The sequence below is a fragment of the Narcine bancroftii genome, chromosome 7 (genome assembly GCF_036971445.1).
Source record: "Narcine bancroftii isolate sNarBan1 chromosome 7, sNarBan1.hap1, whole genome shotgun sequence".
Classification (NCBI taxonomy): Eukaryota; Metazoa; Chordata; class Chondrichthyes; order Torpediniformes; family Narcinidae; genus Narcine; species Narcine bancroftii.
In genome coordinates this window covers 167,534,765-167,552,462 of record NC_091475.1, presented here as the reverse complement: position 1 = coordinate 167,552,462, position 17,698 = coordinate 167,534,765, and the positions used below count along the sequence as shown (strand labels likewise).

The 17,698-nt window shown below is 36.8% G+C and overlaps 1 protein-coding gene across 9 annotated transcripts in view; it reads right to left on the bottom strand.

Moving 5' to 3' along the window:
• The window catches only part of dync2h1 (dynein cytoplasmic 2 heavy chain 1), a 509,574-nt gene that overhangs the window by 393,613 nt on the left and 98,263 nt on the right, over nucleotides 1–17,698 (bottom strand). For all 9 annotated transcript variants that reach the window (XR_011342189.1, XM_069891176.1, XM_069891173.1 and 6 more), the window contains 6 exons: nucleotides 15,938–16,070; nucleotides 14,963–15,080; nucleotides 8,205–8,317; nucleotides 8,008–8,127; nucleotides 6,639–6,789; nucleotides 2,608–2,813 (listed from right to left, as the gene is read on the bottom strand). Coding sequence is in view for 8 of the 9 variants with exons in the window: in XM_069891176.1 (XP_069747277.1) it covers nucleotides 2,608–2,813; nucleotides 6,639–6,789; nucleotides 8,008–8,127; nucleotides 8,205–8,317; nucleotides 14,963–15,080; nucleotides 15,938–16,070 (841 nt within the window). In the remaining variant the exon portion in view is untranslated. The remainder of the gene's footprint in view (nucleotides 1–2,607; nucleotides 2,814–6,638; nucleotides 6,790–8,007; nucleotides 8,128–8,204; nucleotides 8,318–14,962; nucleotides 15,081–15,937; nucleotides 16,071–17,698) is intronic.

The window sequence follows — 17,698 nt, the reverse complement described above, 5'->3', positions numbered from 1 at the left end:
TTAAGTACATTTTTAATTTTTAAATGCGAGCTTACAGCATGCTAACAGGCCCTTCTGGCCCATGAGCCTGTGCCACCCAAATACTCCAATTAACCTGCAACTCCTGCATGTTTTGAACGCTGGAAGGAAATGAGAGCACCAGGAGGAAACCCACGCAGACACAGGAAGAACTTGCAAAGTCCTTACAGACAACGCCGGATTTGAATCCAAGTCGCTAGCGCTGTAATACATTGCACTGATCTTAAAAAAGGGAATAGGGAATATCCTGGGAATTATAGACCATTGAGTCTTGCATCAGTGGTAGGTAAACTAACAGGGAAGTTTTTTGGAGCAGGATTTAAGATCATTTGGAGAAGCATAGTCTTCTCAGGGAGAGCCAACATGGCTTTGTGAGGGGTAGGTTGCACCTCACAAAAGTTCAGGGAAGATGTCAAGAGTAAGCATTTTTTTAAATAATGCAGAGAGTGGTGGGAGCCTGGAATGAAGTGCCAGGAGTGGTGGTGGAGGGTGGTACAATAAAGAAATTTAAACAATTTTTAGACAATCTATTGGAAGGTTTAGATGTTGAGTAGGTTTATATAGGTTGGCACAACATCATGAGCCAAAGCACCTGCAGTGTGTTATAATGTTTAAGGTTAACAATGCTGAATAAATATTTCATTAGATTATTTTAGAAATCCAATTTCTATTTGATAATTTCTAGCTACCAGTGTTAATTCCTAAGCAATTCGACTACCATAAAGTCAGCAAATGGCAAGTATTCAGCCATTGATTCAGTAAATTTTACATTTAAAAATGTCACAAAGTTAGTTACGTTGGGTTTAAAAGACGTTTATTTTTGATTTAGCATTGGACTACCTTACAATAGACAAATGAAGGCTGAAACTTTCAATAGCGATTAAATTGGTCCACTAGCCTCTGATTCCAAGTCGTAAATTTGGCCAAATTTACTACAGATCAGTCAAGGTTCAGCTTCAGCTCAAATTGACAACTTTACTTCTGAGGAACTCGCTGAAGTCTAGTAAACAAACTTGGAAGTGCAAGAAATCATACTTTGAAAGAATGTGCCTTTTTTTTTAACCTGTGTATTACACTTTGACACTTTTATTTTGCATTAGTATAAATAGAAGAGAATGCAGGTCTTGAGACAGAAGTAGAAATTTGTAAGTGTGGTCATTTCTTTATCTTTCAGGGGGAAATGGTTTCTTATTTTGGTATGTTGAATTTCTTTTCACAAAAATAGGATTACTGCAGAAAACTGTGAAGCATCTTTTTAAATTTAAATTAAATGCAGGCATACAGCACAGTAACAGATCATTTTGGCCCATGAGTTCGTGCCACCCAATTTATACCCAATTAACCTACACCCCCTCTACATTTCAAATGGTGGGAGGAAACCGAAGCTCCCAGGGAAAACCCACACAGAGAGACACAGGGAGAACGTACAAACTCCTTACAGACAGCATGGGATTCAAACCCTAGTCCCAATTGCTGGCGCTGTAAAGTCACTGCACTATCGCTATGCCAACCATGCCACCCATAACACATTTGGCAACACATACATTGTAATCAGTTTCAGAAAAAAAGAAGTGATCAGCTAAAGTATTTAATTCAAAATACTTATCCCTCTGAAGTATCAGAACATCTAATAATTTTGTAGATATGTTATAAATATTAAAGCTAGAAGCCACATAACATCGACATTTTAACAAAAGTAAAATAAATTCAATGCTGGCAGGATCAGAACATGATTGCAAAATATTATACATCATCCACTCCTCCCCCACCCACAATGGAAAAGAAAAGCAGAAGGGTGTATAACAGATAAGCAACTCTCTATCATTCTCTCTGCAACACACCTACAAATACAAACTAATCTCCATAAGCAGCCGACATAATGCATTTTATCAACACACAAACATCACGTACAAGAGGTTAATTATTTCATTAAAGTGTTCTAGTCTTGCCACATGTCTCGGTCTCCCCATCGACATGTTCTACTGGGAACGTTGTCTGAAAAGGGCGTGCAAAATCATTCAGGATTTCAGCTGCTCCCATCGGGGAAAAGATACAGGAGGATCAGAGCCAGCTCCACGAGGCCAAGGAACAGCTTCTTCCCACGGGCAGTGAAAATGCTGAACGACCAAAGGAACTGCTCACACTAAATATCTGAGACGCTCATTTGTACAAAACATTACTTATTTATTTAATAGATAAAATACTTGACCTGCATATGCATTATTCATCTGCATGTTTGTTTTTGTCTGGTTGTGTATCAATACAGTTTTGCACAGAGGACCGGAGGGCACTGTCAGGTTGTATTTGTACAATCAGATGACAATAAACTTGACTTGATTGAAAAAGTAAAATTTTGTGATGTTCACAGTTTCAACAGTATTTTTAGAAAGTGCAAATCAGAAATTTAGAAGCAGTATGCTTGTGACCATCTGATAAATACTGATTGCATAAAATGTCCCTCCACTATGTCGATCCTTGCAAAATAGATCTTTTTTTATTACTGCCTTTAACTCTTAATAAGAGAAATGTTTTTAAAGAGAACACAAAACATAAACATCATGATTTGAATTGTATTGAAAAAAACCACACCTGGTATTCATAAGTATATTGGAATTCTGCATCCACCATCTGAATGTAACAATTATTATCTGGCTTTATGTAGAACCGAAGTTGTTTTTTCCAAACCCAATCTGAAGTGCTGCTAATCTGTGCTTGATTCAATTGCTTAACTATTTCGATATTATGAACGACGTCAAGAATGAGGGCTTTGAGCTTCAATTCCAATATGGCTGTCTCTGAAAATGTACACAAACATACAAAAAATATACTCAACACAAAAATTCACAGACATTTAAAGCCTTTCATACTTTTCCAAATTACATGGAAATGAATTTGTTTACATGTCTTTCAAAAAAAAAGCTATCAAGGCATAAATGAGGAGCCAAATTGACATTTTTTTTTAAAACAGTATAAAATGCCACAACTCTATTTTAAGTTAATATCCTTAAAGAACCCATTAGACCAGGGGTCTCAAGCTTGCGGCCCACGGGCCAACTGCGGCCCTCGGGATGATAGTTTGTGGCCCCGCCTTAATATGAAAGTTTAATGTTAGTGCGGCCCGCGAGTTTGATATGATTGGCACTTTTCAGTGTTGTGTGCGGAGCTGAACGAACCTACCAATCACGGTGGGGTATATTGCTCTCGAGGGCGGGAAATCGGCTGGGCTTATTGCATATATAAGCATATTTGTGTGCATTTTCTATTTGTCATTATATGCACGCGGCACATGCGCAATTTCCGCAGCTGCTCCCGCTTCACGCGCTTTGGCGTCCAGTCTGAACCTGGAAGTTGTTGCTCAGCGGGACAGAAAAAGAAGCGGAAAAGACCCATCGGCTAAACACTGAAACAGAGCCACATTTCAAATTTTTGCGGACCCCTTCTCCTTTGATGTGCAAGATGCCCCTCCTGTGCTTCAAATAGAGCTCATTGACCTGCAGTGCAACTCTGAACTCAAAACCAAATTCAGGGAGATGAGTGGAAACGCAGACAAGCTTGGCCAATTTTTGAGAAAATTGCCCCCCAGCTTCCCTGAGCTTTCCCGAATGTTCAAGCGGACCATGTGTCTTTTTGGGAGTACATACTTGCGTGAAAAGCTCTTCTCTACCTTGAACTTCAATAAGTCCAAGTACAGGTCCAGACTTACTGATGAGCATCTTCAAGTCCTACTGAGGGTCTCAACTGCCTCCTCCCTTAAGCCAAATGTGGCTCGGCTATGCAAGAGGAAGCGCTGCCAGATCAGTAAGAAGTAGGCAGAAGAAGACATGTTCATAACAGTTTATGTTCAATGTTCCATTCATGTTCAGAAAGTTAAAGGTTAAAGAACTGTTAATTCAGACATTTGAATCTGAATAATAATAATTACATTTCTCCAGTCAGCAACTATATGTGGTTTCTTCAGTCTTCTATATCTGCTGTATTATTATTATTTTCATTTTATTTATTTATTACTGATTGATTTTATTTTTTTCTTATGACTTGTTAATTAATTTATTTTTTCATCTTATTTTGTGTTAAAAAATAAAAATAAAGACATTTGATAAAATTGGAATGTTTTTGTAAGAGCTTTTCTTGTGGAAAACCTGATGCGGCCCAGCCTCACCCAGACTCTACCTCCAGCGGCCCCCGGGTAAATTGAGTTTGAGACCCCTGCATTAGACCAAACCACCACAAATAATCACACCTTGCTTATTTAAACAGAATTATTATTATAAAATACTAATCAAATTCAAAGCTGATTAGAAAATAAGAAATATGGATGTTTATATGTTTTCCCCATGATTTTAAGGATGCGCTTTACTGGCAATGAAGTGCTTTCGAAATGTAGTCATTGCTATATGACGGAAAAATCAACAGTTCACAGCTATTTTCATAAGTAACAATGAAATAATACTGCAAATCTCCTCCAACAATATTAATTGAGTGATAAATATTTTGGCCAGAAATTTGAGGATTATAGGGTCTAAATATAAAATCATGCTTAATCCACAGCATCTCCAATATCACTAGAGTATCAGCCAAGGCCGTAATGATGTCTCAAATTACATAAAAAGCAGAATGCAAATAAACATTTGGTATAAAGTTATTGATATATAGGTACTGCCTGGCTGTACTCTGAGAGACATGTTAGGGGTGAATAAGAGGAGATTGGATCGTAGCTGACTAGGTTCAATTTTTTTTTTCTATATTAATAAAATGTTGCACTGAAATAGCTGACTCAAAGAATGACACTATATGGTTCACAGCTATTCAGCATTAATAGAGCCAGAGAGTCAAACAGCAGAAAAGTAGGCCCTTCAGCCCACCATGTCTATGCCAACCATCAAGTACCTATCTATACTAATCTCACTTACCAGAATTTGACTAGTAGTTTTCTATGCCTCAGAAATTCACATGGTTGACTAGATGCTTCTTATATGTGTTGTGTGAGTACCTGCCTTCACCACCTTTTCAGGCAGTACATTCTAAAATCCAATCATTCTCTGGGTTGGAAAAAAAATTCTTCTTCAGATCTCCTCTAAACCCCTTATTCCTCGCTTTAATTCAATGTCTTCTGGTCTCAGACGTCTTGGCTTTGGGAAAAAAGTTTCTTATTATCTATCTTATCTATAATTCTGGTAATTTTGTAAATCTCATCAGTCTCTGTTTAAAGGTCCTTCATCGGTCCCCTCAATGAAACAAACCGCTCCTATCCAATTCACCTCAAATATGGCAACATTTTTATAGGTAACATCCTGGTGAATCTCCTCCTCATTCTCTCTCATGTAGTTATATTCTTCTTATATTGTGATGACCAAAACTACACTCTAGTGTGGCCTAATCAATGTTTTATGAAATTTTAGCAAAACTGCCTGATCTTACCCTCTTTGACCCAGATAATGAAGGCAAACATCCTGGATACCTACCTAGGCTGCCATCTTCTCTTACCTTTCAAACCCATTGTGATATACGTCCATTTATTAGATCTCCTCCCAAAATGCATCAATTAACAAGTCAGGATTAAATTTCATTTACCATTGCCCTACTCAGCTTATCAGTTGACCAATATCATTCTGTAGCCTAAAATTATCCTCCTAACTACAGCAACAAATTTCATGTTGTTACACACTCATTAATACTCCTATCGCAAGTCAACCTTGCACAAACGAGTAATATATTAAACTTTCCTTACTCCTTCATTTCTAGATTACAGTTCTTTGAACAATATTTAAAACCTAATTTGTTAGAAATGAAACTAAATTTACTTGCTGAAAAAAATCCCCACAGCTCATTCATTGTCAAATGAACTTTGCCTTTCTACAATGACCTTATTAGTCCTTTGTTTTACATATTAGACATGCTGGATTTCAGTTGGTGCTGCCAATCAAGTAAATGGGAAAATTATTTGGCATTCCAGATCTAACAGATGGAATGAAAGGACACTCATAGGATTGACTCACGTAACAGTATACAAATCTTTTGGAAACTACAGTCTTCTTCTGAAATTTATTTAAAATAAATCACAAAAATATGATCACTGGAATGTAGTTATTTTACATTCTTGCAGCAACTGAGAAGAAAAATATGTTACATGAACATGAATGAAATAATGGATGTCTTAACTTTTATATATAGATATTTTATAAAAATATGGTTTGTAGATATTTCAGTCAGCACATTGGCTGTTAAAAGTTCATTTCATTCAAATATATAGCTCATCAAGGCAATTCCCATTTTGAATTGTAGCTCTACTTTGCTATTATAAATTTTAAAACACAGTAATTAATGTTTAGCATTACACTCGACCTTATAAGGCTCAAACAGACATCACAAAATACTGACTGTGGACTTAATTATACAAAAGAAATAAAATAAACAAAAAAATATCTAGAATGATCAATAATTTAAGTAAATAACACAATTTATGATCCTTCTTAAATTTTAAATCAGTGAGAAGAGTGATAATAGAAAATATCAAAATTTGAATTGCCAATTTACAATTATTAAAGATGATAGGTTGAATCTTATTTTATGTTTGCACTTGTTGACAGGTGTTATTGCAAGTTCTGCCAGAGATTTCTTACCTGTATTCCCCATTTCCTCACTATAGGAGTCTATGCTTGTGTAGTTTTCTAGTTTTGCCTGCAGTTCTACACTTAGCTGTTGCAAGCTACGCTTTTTTATAGCATTTTCAACTTCTTCGGTAAATTGAATCTGCTCAGTCAAGCAAAGGATCTGACAACATGTAGATAATAAAACATTTATAAATTAGTACAAATTTAAAAAATATAACTTAAAATTCCAAAACCTCTTATATTCCCAAACATAACATTGAACTTGGAAATAAAAGTTAATGCATCAGCAAGATTATTCTGGTGTAAACTCAACGGAGAGCATGACAAAAACAGAATGTCAATTCAGGTAGAAATGCGTTTATTCTATAGCTAATTTTTTTTTAAAATAAGGTCAAATCTATTTTAGAAATAACAGTAATTGTTGGATTTGGTCTTTCTACACGATGTACAAATACATTTTCCTCTGTATTTTTAATTCAAAATCTGCGTGATTCATTGGAATAAATAGTTTCACACATTTGTAATCTTTAAATTAGAAAAACTACAAAGTGTTACATTACTCCTAAAAAATCTTGCAAGTTAGCCAATTATATAAATAGTGTATTATATGAAGTTAGTGAACTAACTTAGTTCAATTCATCAATCTCCAGTTAGGATAGAACAAAGTGATTTTTTTAAATATATGTTTACAGTTGCAAGCAGCTGCTCTGTGCCTTGCTGTATACATTTTTTTTGTAATTTTTTGGTGTTAATATATCTGCTTGTCTTATCCTAAAGGCATGTGATTTTCTATTTTTTAGTGTCTGGTCACTCAATATAAAATAAAGATTATTTGCTGTTTCAAGGTACACTATTCCAAATATAACAGTAAATATAAAGGTAATTCAATTGTCTTATGGAACTACTGTTTTCTTGACCTAAGTTGATTGGTTTAGAGAATATTAAACAATGCCAAAAATCTTAATATGTTGAGTCTAAATATCAATTTTAGATCTTTCAATGCCAATATCAACATGATGAAGCTCATTTCAAATATGTAGCTGATATTCCTGATGGATAATTACATTTATGGTATTTTTATTGAAATATTATTTGCTGTTAAATGACCAAAGCAACTTGATTTACATCACAGATTGGCAATTACACTTTTTTACTTTTTTATAGAACATACAACTTTACAGCACAGCACAGGCCCTTCAGTTCATAATGTTGTGCCGACATGTTTTAAATATACTGTATATTAATATGAATCACAGAACTTTTAGATATTGATGAAATTGTTCATTTTTATATGTTGTCATCAACTCACTGTATTTTTTCCAATGACAGAGGTTTTAAGAAATAGACTAGGACATTAATCAGTTATCATAGAGAGTACCTGTGATGGAAAGCGTGATGGGTCAACAGCACCTTGTGATTGTTTCCAAGCATCAATGCACTGAACTAACAATTGCTTCAGTGTCTCTTTCATTGCTCCAGCCAAATTATTCATCCAAACCTGAGAAATTTTTAAAAATAGTTGGATGAATTCAAAAAAATTTTCCATTATGTTTTATATGATCAAAATATTATTACCTCAACATCATCTGAAATGCGAATCTTGTTTTTTAAAGGCACAATTTCTCCAGCCAAAGATCTCATTGCAACAATGTGTTGGGAATCTTCATCAAAATCCACACTATTAATACCTAGAGATAATCAAAAATTAACATAGCATTTGTCAAGTTTGTAAAATTATCTGCAAAACTGGGAAAGTTAATAATAGTTTTTACAGAAATTGAAAATTAAATTGGCAATGTTTTTGTTGTCAAACCTGTGGTGGAGTACAGCAAAATAATCAAATGCAGGAGAATAGAGGTTTGCTTCAATAGTTATTAATCCATGTTCTCTTTCTTAAATAATTTGTTGAATAACATGCAAGTAAAATATATAATATTGAATACTAAATTTTTACTATACCTCATGATGTCTTAATTTAATCACACCTCAAAATGATTCTGTGATCAACCTTTTTACATGAAGTGCAAATTCCATTTATTCTAAGAATTTATCTGAGTTAATTGGAATAAATGTTAATTTAACAAATTTCACTTTATAATCTTAATAGAGGTTATATTAATCTTACCTTTTTAAAATATTCACAAGTTCCTTGTTTCAATGGTACAAATTTGCTGTACTCTCTCCTTAGGACATCCATTCAAATGTGCTGATTATTTTTTGTTCAAAAAAACTCCTTAACTATATTAAATGTTCTGGTTTCTTTCCTAGTTTCACAGATGAGCTCAAATTTTTCTAGTCAGTTCGAGCAGTGAGTCAGAGGAGGTGGAGCGAGGTGAGAGTGAGGAGGAAGGTAAGGCAATAAATTAAGGTCCTTATAGAAACTCGGGCCTAGTCGGTTCGAGCAGTGAGTCGGAGGAGGTGGCAACCAGAGCTCAGACAGTTTTCTGAGGAGGAGGAGGAGCAAGGTGAGAGGGACATGGTTAATTGGTCAAGAGCCAATAAAAGGAGGGTAAGGCAAAGGAGCGGTCAGCAAGGAGAGGCCCAGTGAATGAGTGACCTGGTGAAGGAGAGGGCTTGAGAGATTTTGACGAGCAGAGGCTGAGGTCGAACATATCTGGATTAAGGCAAGACTATATATTTTTCACATATTATCTTTTTTGTTTTTTTCTCTCTTTATATGGTGAAGGGGAAAGAGAAGGGATGAGTGTGAGAGCAGTTTGCTGTTCTCAGTGTCAGAAGTGGGAGGTCCTGGAATCTTCTAGCCTCTTGGACATCCACGTCTGCACTAAGTGTGCTGAGTTGCAGCATTTCAGGGACGGTGTTAGGGAACTGGAGCTGCAGCTCGATAACATCGCTCTGGTCAGGGAGAGTGAGCCCATCATATAGCCAGGTGGTCTCATCAGGGCCACGGGAGGAGGATCAGTGAGTTAGAGTTAGGAGAGGAAAAGGTAACAGATAGGAACAAGAGAGGGCCCCTGTGCCTGTAGCCCTCAACAATAGGTAATCCTCGAGTACTTTTTTGGGGGGGGAGGGAGTCAGACTGCGGAAGCATCTATGGCTGTACTTCTGGCACAAGATCAGCCTGAGTAGCCCAAAAGGGTAGCGAAAGGAAGAGGAGGGAAATAGTTATAGGGGATTCAATGGTCAGGAAGACAGATGGGGGATTCTGTGGATACGATAAAGAAAATTGGTTGGTGGTTTGCCTCCCTGGTGCCAGGGTCCGGGATGTAACTTCTCATGTCCAAGACATCTTAAGGGGAGAGGGTAATGAGGAGGTGGAGCGATTTTGACGAGTACATGTTGGTACCAACGACTTAGGGAGGAAGAGTGAAGTAGTCCTAAAAAATGAATATAGGGAGTTAGGTAGGGAGCTAAAAAGGACTGCAAAGGGGGTAATCTCTGGATTACTTCCTGTGTCATGCATTAGTGAAGGCAAAAATAGTATCAGGTGGAGGATGAAATGTGTGGAGTAAGGGGCATGGATTCGAGTTCTTGGATCTACTGGGACCTTTTTTGGGGGAGATGGGACTTGTACTGAATGGACGGGTTGCATCTGAATCCCAGAGTGACCAGGATCCTGGCGGTGGCATTTGCTAGGGCTATTAAGGATGGTTGGGGGAAGGGGTCCATATAAAGGAGAACAGCAAAGAGAAGGTTTATCCACAAATACAGAAGGATTGTAGACAAAGTTTGGGGGAGGAAAGACAGGTGATCAAGAAGGAAAATGATCAACGCAGTGATGGAGGGGGAATGATGATAATAAATAAGAGTTCACAAGATCACAAGACAAAGGAACAGAAGCAGGTCACTAGGCCCATCGAGTCTGTTCCGTAAATCTACACTAAGCTACTCTACACTAGTTCCAATTTCCAACCTTTTCCCCATATCCCTTGATTCCCTCACTAATGAGATGCTTGTCTATTTCTTGTTTAAATACTCCCAGTGATCTGGCCTCCACTGCTGTATGTGGCAGCGAGTTCCACAGATCCACGACCCTCTGGTTAAAGAAGTTCTTCCTAATCTATGTTTTATATCGATAACCTCTACTTTTCAGACTATGACCCCTTGTCCTCGATCACCTACCAAGGGAAACATCTTACCCGCATCCACCCTATCTAAACCTTTCAAAATACGAAATGCCTCTATGAGATCTCCTCTCATTCTTCTATTCTCCAATGAATACAACCCAAGAGCTGCCAAACGCTCCTCAAACGTCAGCCCTTGCATTTCAGGAATCATCCTAATAAATCTCCTCTGCACCCTCTCCAACAACATCACATCCTTTCTAAGATAGGGGGCCCAAAACTGCACACAGTACTCCAAATGAGGTCTCACTAGTGCCCATAGAGCCTCATCAACACCTCTTGAAATGAATGCCAATATAGCATTCGCCTTCTTCACTACCAATTTCACTTGGTCATTCACTTTTAGGTTTCCTTGCACAAGGACACCCCGGTCCCTTTGCACATCCGAGGTCTGAATTTTCACCTCATTCAAATAGTATTCTGCCTCTTTATTTCCACTGCCAAAATGTACAACTGTACATTTCTCTATTTTAAATCTCATCTGCCATAATTTTGCCCAGTCTCCTAATCTGAGTTGACGGTAAAGATAGGGACAAGCAGAAGGAAAGATGGAGGAAATCTCTGAAGTGCATTTACTTATTAATGCTAGGAATACTGTAAAGAGGTGGGCAAGCTGAAGGTGTGGATAGACACTTGGCAGTATAATGTGGTGGTGATTAATGAGACATGGTTGCAGGAGGGTTGTGACTGGCAGCTAAATATTCCAGGATTTCGCTGCTTTAGGTATGATAGAATTGGAGGGGTAAGATGGGGTAGTGTGGCATTGCTTGTCAAGGAAAATATTACAGCGGTGCTGATGCGAGATAGATTGGAGGCCTTATCAAGGGAGGTGATATGGGTGGAATTAAAAAATGGAAAAGGAGAAGTTACAATTATAGAGGTGCATTATAGACCACCTAGTGGGGTGTGAGAAATAGAGGAGCAAATGTATAATGAAATAGCAGAGATTTGTAATAAGCACAGGGCTGTTGGTGGGGAATTTTAATTTTCCTAATATAGATTGGGAAACACATTCTGTGAAGGGGCTGGTTGGATTAGAATTTGTAAAATGTATGCAGGACAATTTTTTGCAGCAATACGTTGAGGTACCCACTAGAGAAGGGGCAGTGTTGGATCTACTGTTGGGGAATGAGATAGGGCAGGTGACTGAGATAGGTGTTGGGGTGCACTTCGGATCCAGTGATCATGGTACCATTCGTTTCCACATAATTATGGAAAGGGATAGGTCTGGTCCAAAGATTAAGATTTTTGAGTGGGGGAAAGCCAGATTTGAAGAAATCTGCAAGGAGTGGTTTGGGCTGATTTGTTTTATGGGAAGGAGGTAGAGGAGAATTGGAGATCTTTTAAAGGTGAGATTTTGAGGGTGCAGAATCTTTATATTCCTGTTAGGATAAAAGGCAGAGCAAAAGTTTGAGAGATCAGTGGTTTTCAAGGGAGATTAGAAAGTTGGTTGGAATTAAAAGGGATGCCTACATTAAATATAAGAAACAAGATAAAGATGAGATGCTTGGAAAGTACATGGATTGTTAAAAGCTTAAGAAAGAAATTAGGATAGCGAAAAGAAGGTACGAGGTGGCTACAGCGAACAGAGTGAAAGTAAATCCAAAGGGTTTTTACAAATATATCAATAGCAAAAGGAGAGTGGAGGATAAAATTAGTCCCTTAGAGAATCAGAGTGGTCAACTATGTGCAGGGCCAAATGAGATGGGGTAGATATTCAATGGGTTCTTCTCTTCAGTATTCACTAGGGAAAAGGATATGGAATTGTGTAGGATAAGAGAAGCAGAAGGAGCCATTTTGGAAAATGTAGGGATTAGGAAAGAGGGGGTGTTGGAACGTTTGAGGCATATAAAGGTGGATAAGTCTCCAGGTCCCAACAGGATTTTCCCCAGGACCTTGTGGGAAGTCAGGGAGGAAATAGCGAAGGATCTGACAGTGATTTTTCAAATGTCGCTGGGGGGGTGGGGGGGGGGGGGGCAAGGTACCGCAGAAATGCCATGTCGTAAATGTGGTTCCTCTGTTTAAAAAGGGCTCCAGGTGTCGGCCCAGCAATTACAGGCCAGTAAGTTTGACGTAGGTCATCAGTAAACTAATGGAAAGTATTCTTAGGGATAATATGTATAAGTATCTAGAGAGGCAGGGACTGATCAGGGACACCCAACATGGGTTTGTGCAGGGATGGTCATGCTTGACAAATCTTGTTAAATTTTTTTGAGGAGGTGACTAGGAAGGTTGATGATGATAGAGCACTAGATGTAGTCTATATGGATTTCAGTAAGGCCCTCGATAAGGTTCCACATGGAAGGTTGGTAAGGAAAGTTCAGGCACTAGGTATTAATGTTGATATAGTCAGATGGGTTCAACTGTGGCTAGAAGGTAGATGCCAGAGAGTCATGGTGGATAACTGTCTATCAGGATGGAGGCCAGTGATGAGCAGTGTGCCTCAGAGATCGGTGTTGGGTCCCTTGTTGTTTGTCATTTACATTAATAATTTGGATGATGGAGTGGTAAATTGAGTTTGTAAATATGCGGATGATACAAAAATAGGGGGGGTTGTGGATAGTGAAGATGGTTTTCAGAGACTGCAGAGGATTTGGACTACTTAGAAGAGTGGACTGAAATGTGGCAGATGGAGTTTAATACTGATAAGTGTGAGGTGCTTCATTTTGGGAAGAATAATCAAAACAGGACATATGCAGTGAAGGGGAGGGCATTGAGGAATGCAGAGGAACAGAGAGATCTAGGAATAATGGTTCATCATTCTTTGAAAGTGGAATCTCGTGTGTATAGAGTGGTAAAGAAGGCTTTTGGTATGCTGGCCTTTATAAATTAAAGCATAGAATATAGGAGTTGGGAAGTGATGTTGAGACTATTCAAGGCATTGATGAGGCTGAATTTGGAATACTGTGTGCAGTTCTGGTCCCCAAATTATAGAAAGGATATCAATAATGCAGAGAGGGTGCAGAGAAGATTTACTAAAATGTTGCCTGGACTGCAATATCTAGAACACAAAGAAAGATTGATTAGACTGGGTCTTTATTCATTGGAGCATAGAAGGTTAACGGCGATTTTGATAAAGGTATTTAAAATTATGAGGGGGATAGATAGAGTAGATGTGAATAGGCTCTTCCCCTTGAGGGTAGGTGAGATTGGAACGAGGGGTCATAAGTTAAGGGCTGGGGGAAAAAGTTTAAAAGTGACATGAGGGAGCTTCTTCACTCAGAGAGTGGTGGCTGAGTGGAATGACCTTCCAGAAGAGGTGGTGCAGCAAGGTCAATTTTGTCATTTAAGAAAAAGTTGGATGTGAGGGGATTGGAGGATTATGGGCAGGGTGCAGTTAAGTAGGACAAGAGGAGATCAGTTAAATCAGTACGGACTAGAGGAGCCGAGATGGCCAGTTTATGTACTGTAATTCTTGTATGGTTACATACATTCTGTAATTTCCTATAATACTGTGAATTACTCTGTAAACAATGTTTTTTTTCACGTCCTTTCAAAGCTGAAAATAAGATTTCTCTATTCTTCCATTACAACTCAATCTCATGAGTCTTCTCTGCATTTCTACTTGCTTTGAATATTTCCTAAGGGTCTCACATTCTGGACAAAGATGCAGTACAGTAAGAGCCTTGAGCAATGTAGTCAGGTCACGACATGGACTACAACAAGAGCACCAATGAACCTCCTCTAAGATCCTTTGAATTTCCAATTCATCACTTGCTAATGAACATTATTCTCATCTTTCTGCTTTTTGATCATGAAACCTCTATTCAAATAAATGGGTTTATGAGTCCCATTCAAAGAGACTGTGGCTCAGGATCCAACAGCATTTTCCCCATCATCGACACAAGGCAATATCAGCAAGCTATTAAATTCCTGCTAAAAGAATATTTACTTTCCCATGGAATTAGTTTTCCAATCTCTATTTCAAATGTTAATCAATAATTTTGTAAGGAAAAATGTCCATGTCCTATTTATTACTTTAAAAATAAATATTAATGAAACCCATGGTATTATACACTATATTGTATGCATCATCATCAAGTTATTTAGTACCTACAATCACGTAAATCAATGGAAGGTTAAACCATTCTCTAATTCAACGACAAGCATATTCCAATTTTTAAAATTTACAGCTTGCTGTTAAAAGGTGACAAAACAAACATACAAAAAAGCCAGATGAACTATAACTAAACTTGCTGAGGAATAACACAATTAGAATTCACAAGCCAGTACAATTAGATGACATACCGGCAAAAAGCTTTCGGAGATGAGTTTGAATGATGGAAGGGTTGGTTGACTGTCCCAGAATTTCCAGTAAATCATCATCGCCAATGAAATAAAACCTTGGGAATGCTGAACGTTTCTCCTAGGTGGAGATGTTTAAAAATATTAGTCTGTTACTAATATGTACTCCAGGCACCAATAATGTAATTTAATGAAAATTCAAATTTGGATATTCATTGAATTTGAAGTTACTTTACAAGATATAATCCCTATTGTGAAAAGATAACAACCCAGTTAATCAATTATGACTCTATATCACATCAATTTGACAATTCCCACTTGAATGAAACACTTCGCTTTGGAGTTAAGATAATATAACTTTTTGGAGAGGTATTAATAATATATTTTTGGAGATATGATTAACAGTCAGTACCAATGCTAACATGAACTTCAGAACAATGGAATATGTAAATATTGATCTCACCAGCACTGTGGGAAACTGAAGATTACATCAACTATCTATTCCACACCCAACTAACAGCTCTCAACTGAACGTCAGGCAAACAGAATCCTCAAGTGATAGATATATATTGCTATTTCTGTGACATAGAGGCTCCAAAATGGGATACTAAGTTTCTTCATCTCAGACATCTAAATAACTGGTTCTGACAGGTTTCAGACGCCATCTGTTTCCTTGTGTTTTGGGGATTCAGAACCATGGACAAGAATGTGCAATTTGAATACAGGATCTCGAGCTCTGGCTCACTGCTGAACAACATGAAGAGTGGCTATATCGGAGGAGACAGTGAGATCCACAGCCGCTTGATGTCTCTGAAAGGGGCCTCTATTGCTTCCTTTTTTGTTTCTTCACAATCTACCTTGTGTACATTGAATCGTTAATCTTAAGAATTTAAGAATCTAAGAACATCAGATTTGATTTCATTATTTTGGATTGCTTTTGTTTATCAATGCAGGCTTTTAATTACATTATGTTCTTACCTCCAAAAATTCATTGAGTGACTTCTGACATCTTTGCATCTGATCTAATATGGTAATGAGAGAATGCCTGATGCCAGCTCGTGCACAGAGTGAAGTTACTCTGTTGTCCCTCTCAATATCTGCCATGATTGATCTGGAGAAGCAAAATTATACAGATCCAGTAGTTCTTTTTTTTTTAAACTTTATTTAAAATTTTATGACATGAATAAAATAAAAATTACATTTAAAGAAATAATAAAAAATAAGATAATAAAAATTAGAATACTACATCATTAAACTACACAAATTAACCCCCCCAATAATTATAACACAACATTAATCATCCAATTTAAAATTAGTCCAACCCTCCCCCCAAAATAAAGAGTGAAGAATTAATTAACAATGTTGTAAATAAAATAAAAAACCCCACTTACAAAAAAAAGATAAAACTTAACAACAAAAAAATTACTAAGAACAAAAAAAATCAATACTAAAATAATACCCTTAAACATATATTTAAATCAAACATAATACATGTATTTAACAAATGAAATCCACTTTAAAACTAAGTTCAAATATTAAAATCATATATCAACCACATATCTGTTATACAAAAAATCATAATTAATAATACATTAATACAGAATTTCCATTAATACCAAGTTTCCTTTATAATTCATCGAGAGAACAAAAACATCCCTTAGAAAAACAATCAGATAAACTTTTTATTCCCTTCCCTCCCCTTATATAAAAAAGAAAAAAAAGTTCAAACTCTTATAAAATTCTCCATATTCTTCATTTATGACATCTTCAAAATTCTCTATCGAAATTAACTTAATTTTATTAAACTCTTCTCCCTCAATGTATTTGTACTTAATTTTCTTCTTTTTCTTCTTATCACCTTTCCCCTCATCTTCCTCTTCATCTAATTCAACATCCTCAATTTTTGACTACTTATCTTCTTAAAAAGGAAAGAAAAAAGAGAAAAAAAAACCCCAAAAAAGAGAAAAAAAGGAGAGGAAAAAACCTCCTAATTCCCTCTACAGATCCAGTAGTTCAATAATTATCCATCTTCATTATTTTAAAATTTCCCATCACACTAGCAAATACTTTGTAGTATGATTCCTATGTAAAATTCTGATCCAGTAGCTATGCTAACACCTGCCTATCCTTGAGGAAAAGAGGTCACTGAGAGTTTGGGTCATTAGTGACGGGGTGGGTGGAAGAGGAGAGAGACTCAGTTTGAATATCAAGTCGAGGCATGAGGGTAGAGAGCTGAAGAGGACACAGCCACAATGGAAACTTAAACCTTGCCAAGTAACTTGATTAACAGATGTATCATCATCTTTCTTCTTCACTGGGTCTAAATCCAAGAACTTTCAAACTAACATTGCCTGGAAATTTTCTTCACGAGCAGGACACCAGAGGTTCAAGGAGATGACCCACCATCATTTTTCCAAGGGCTTTTAGGGACAGCATTGCTGGCCTTTATCACAGAAGAATAATCCCAAAGAAATAAATCATAATTTCCAATAAAATGTAACTATCATCTCAAGTGAATGAATGTCCATAAATTAATTTAATTAATCAGAAATTTACTTTGTTACTACTGAGTATATCCAGTAAGTGGCATTTTAAATATTGTAACATTATGTTGTTGTTGAGTTTAAGAAGTGGACAAGGCTATGTTTATCAAATAAATTAATAAATGTTTTTTATTGAAAAAAAATTAAATTATTAGATTTGATTATTCTTCCCAATTTCTTTAGGATTAGGACTAGG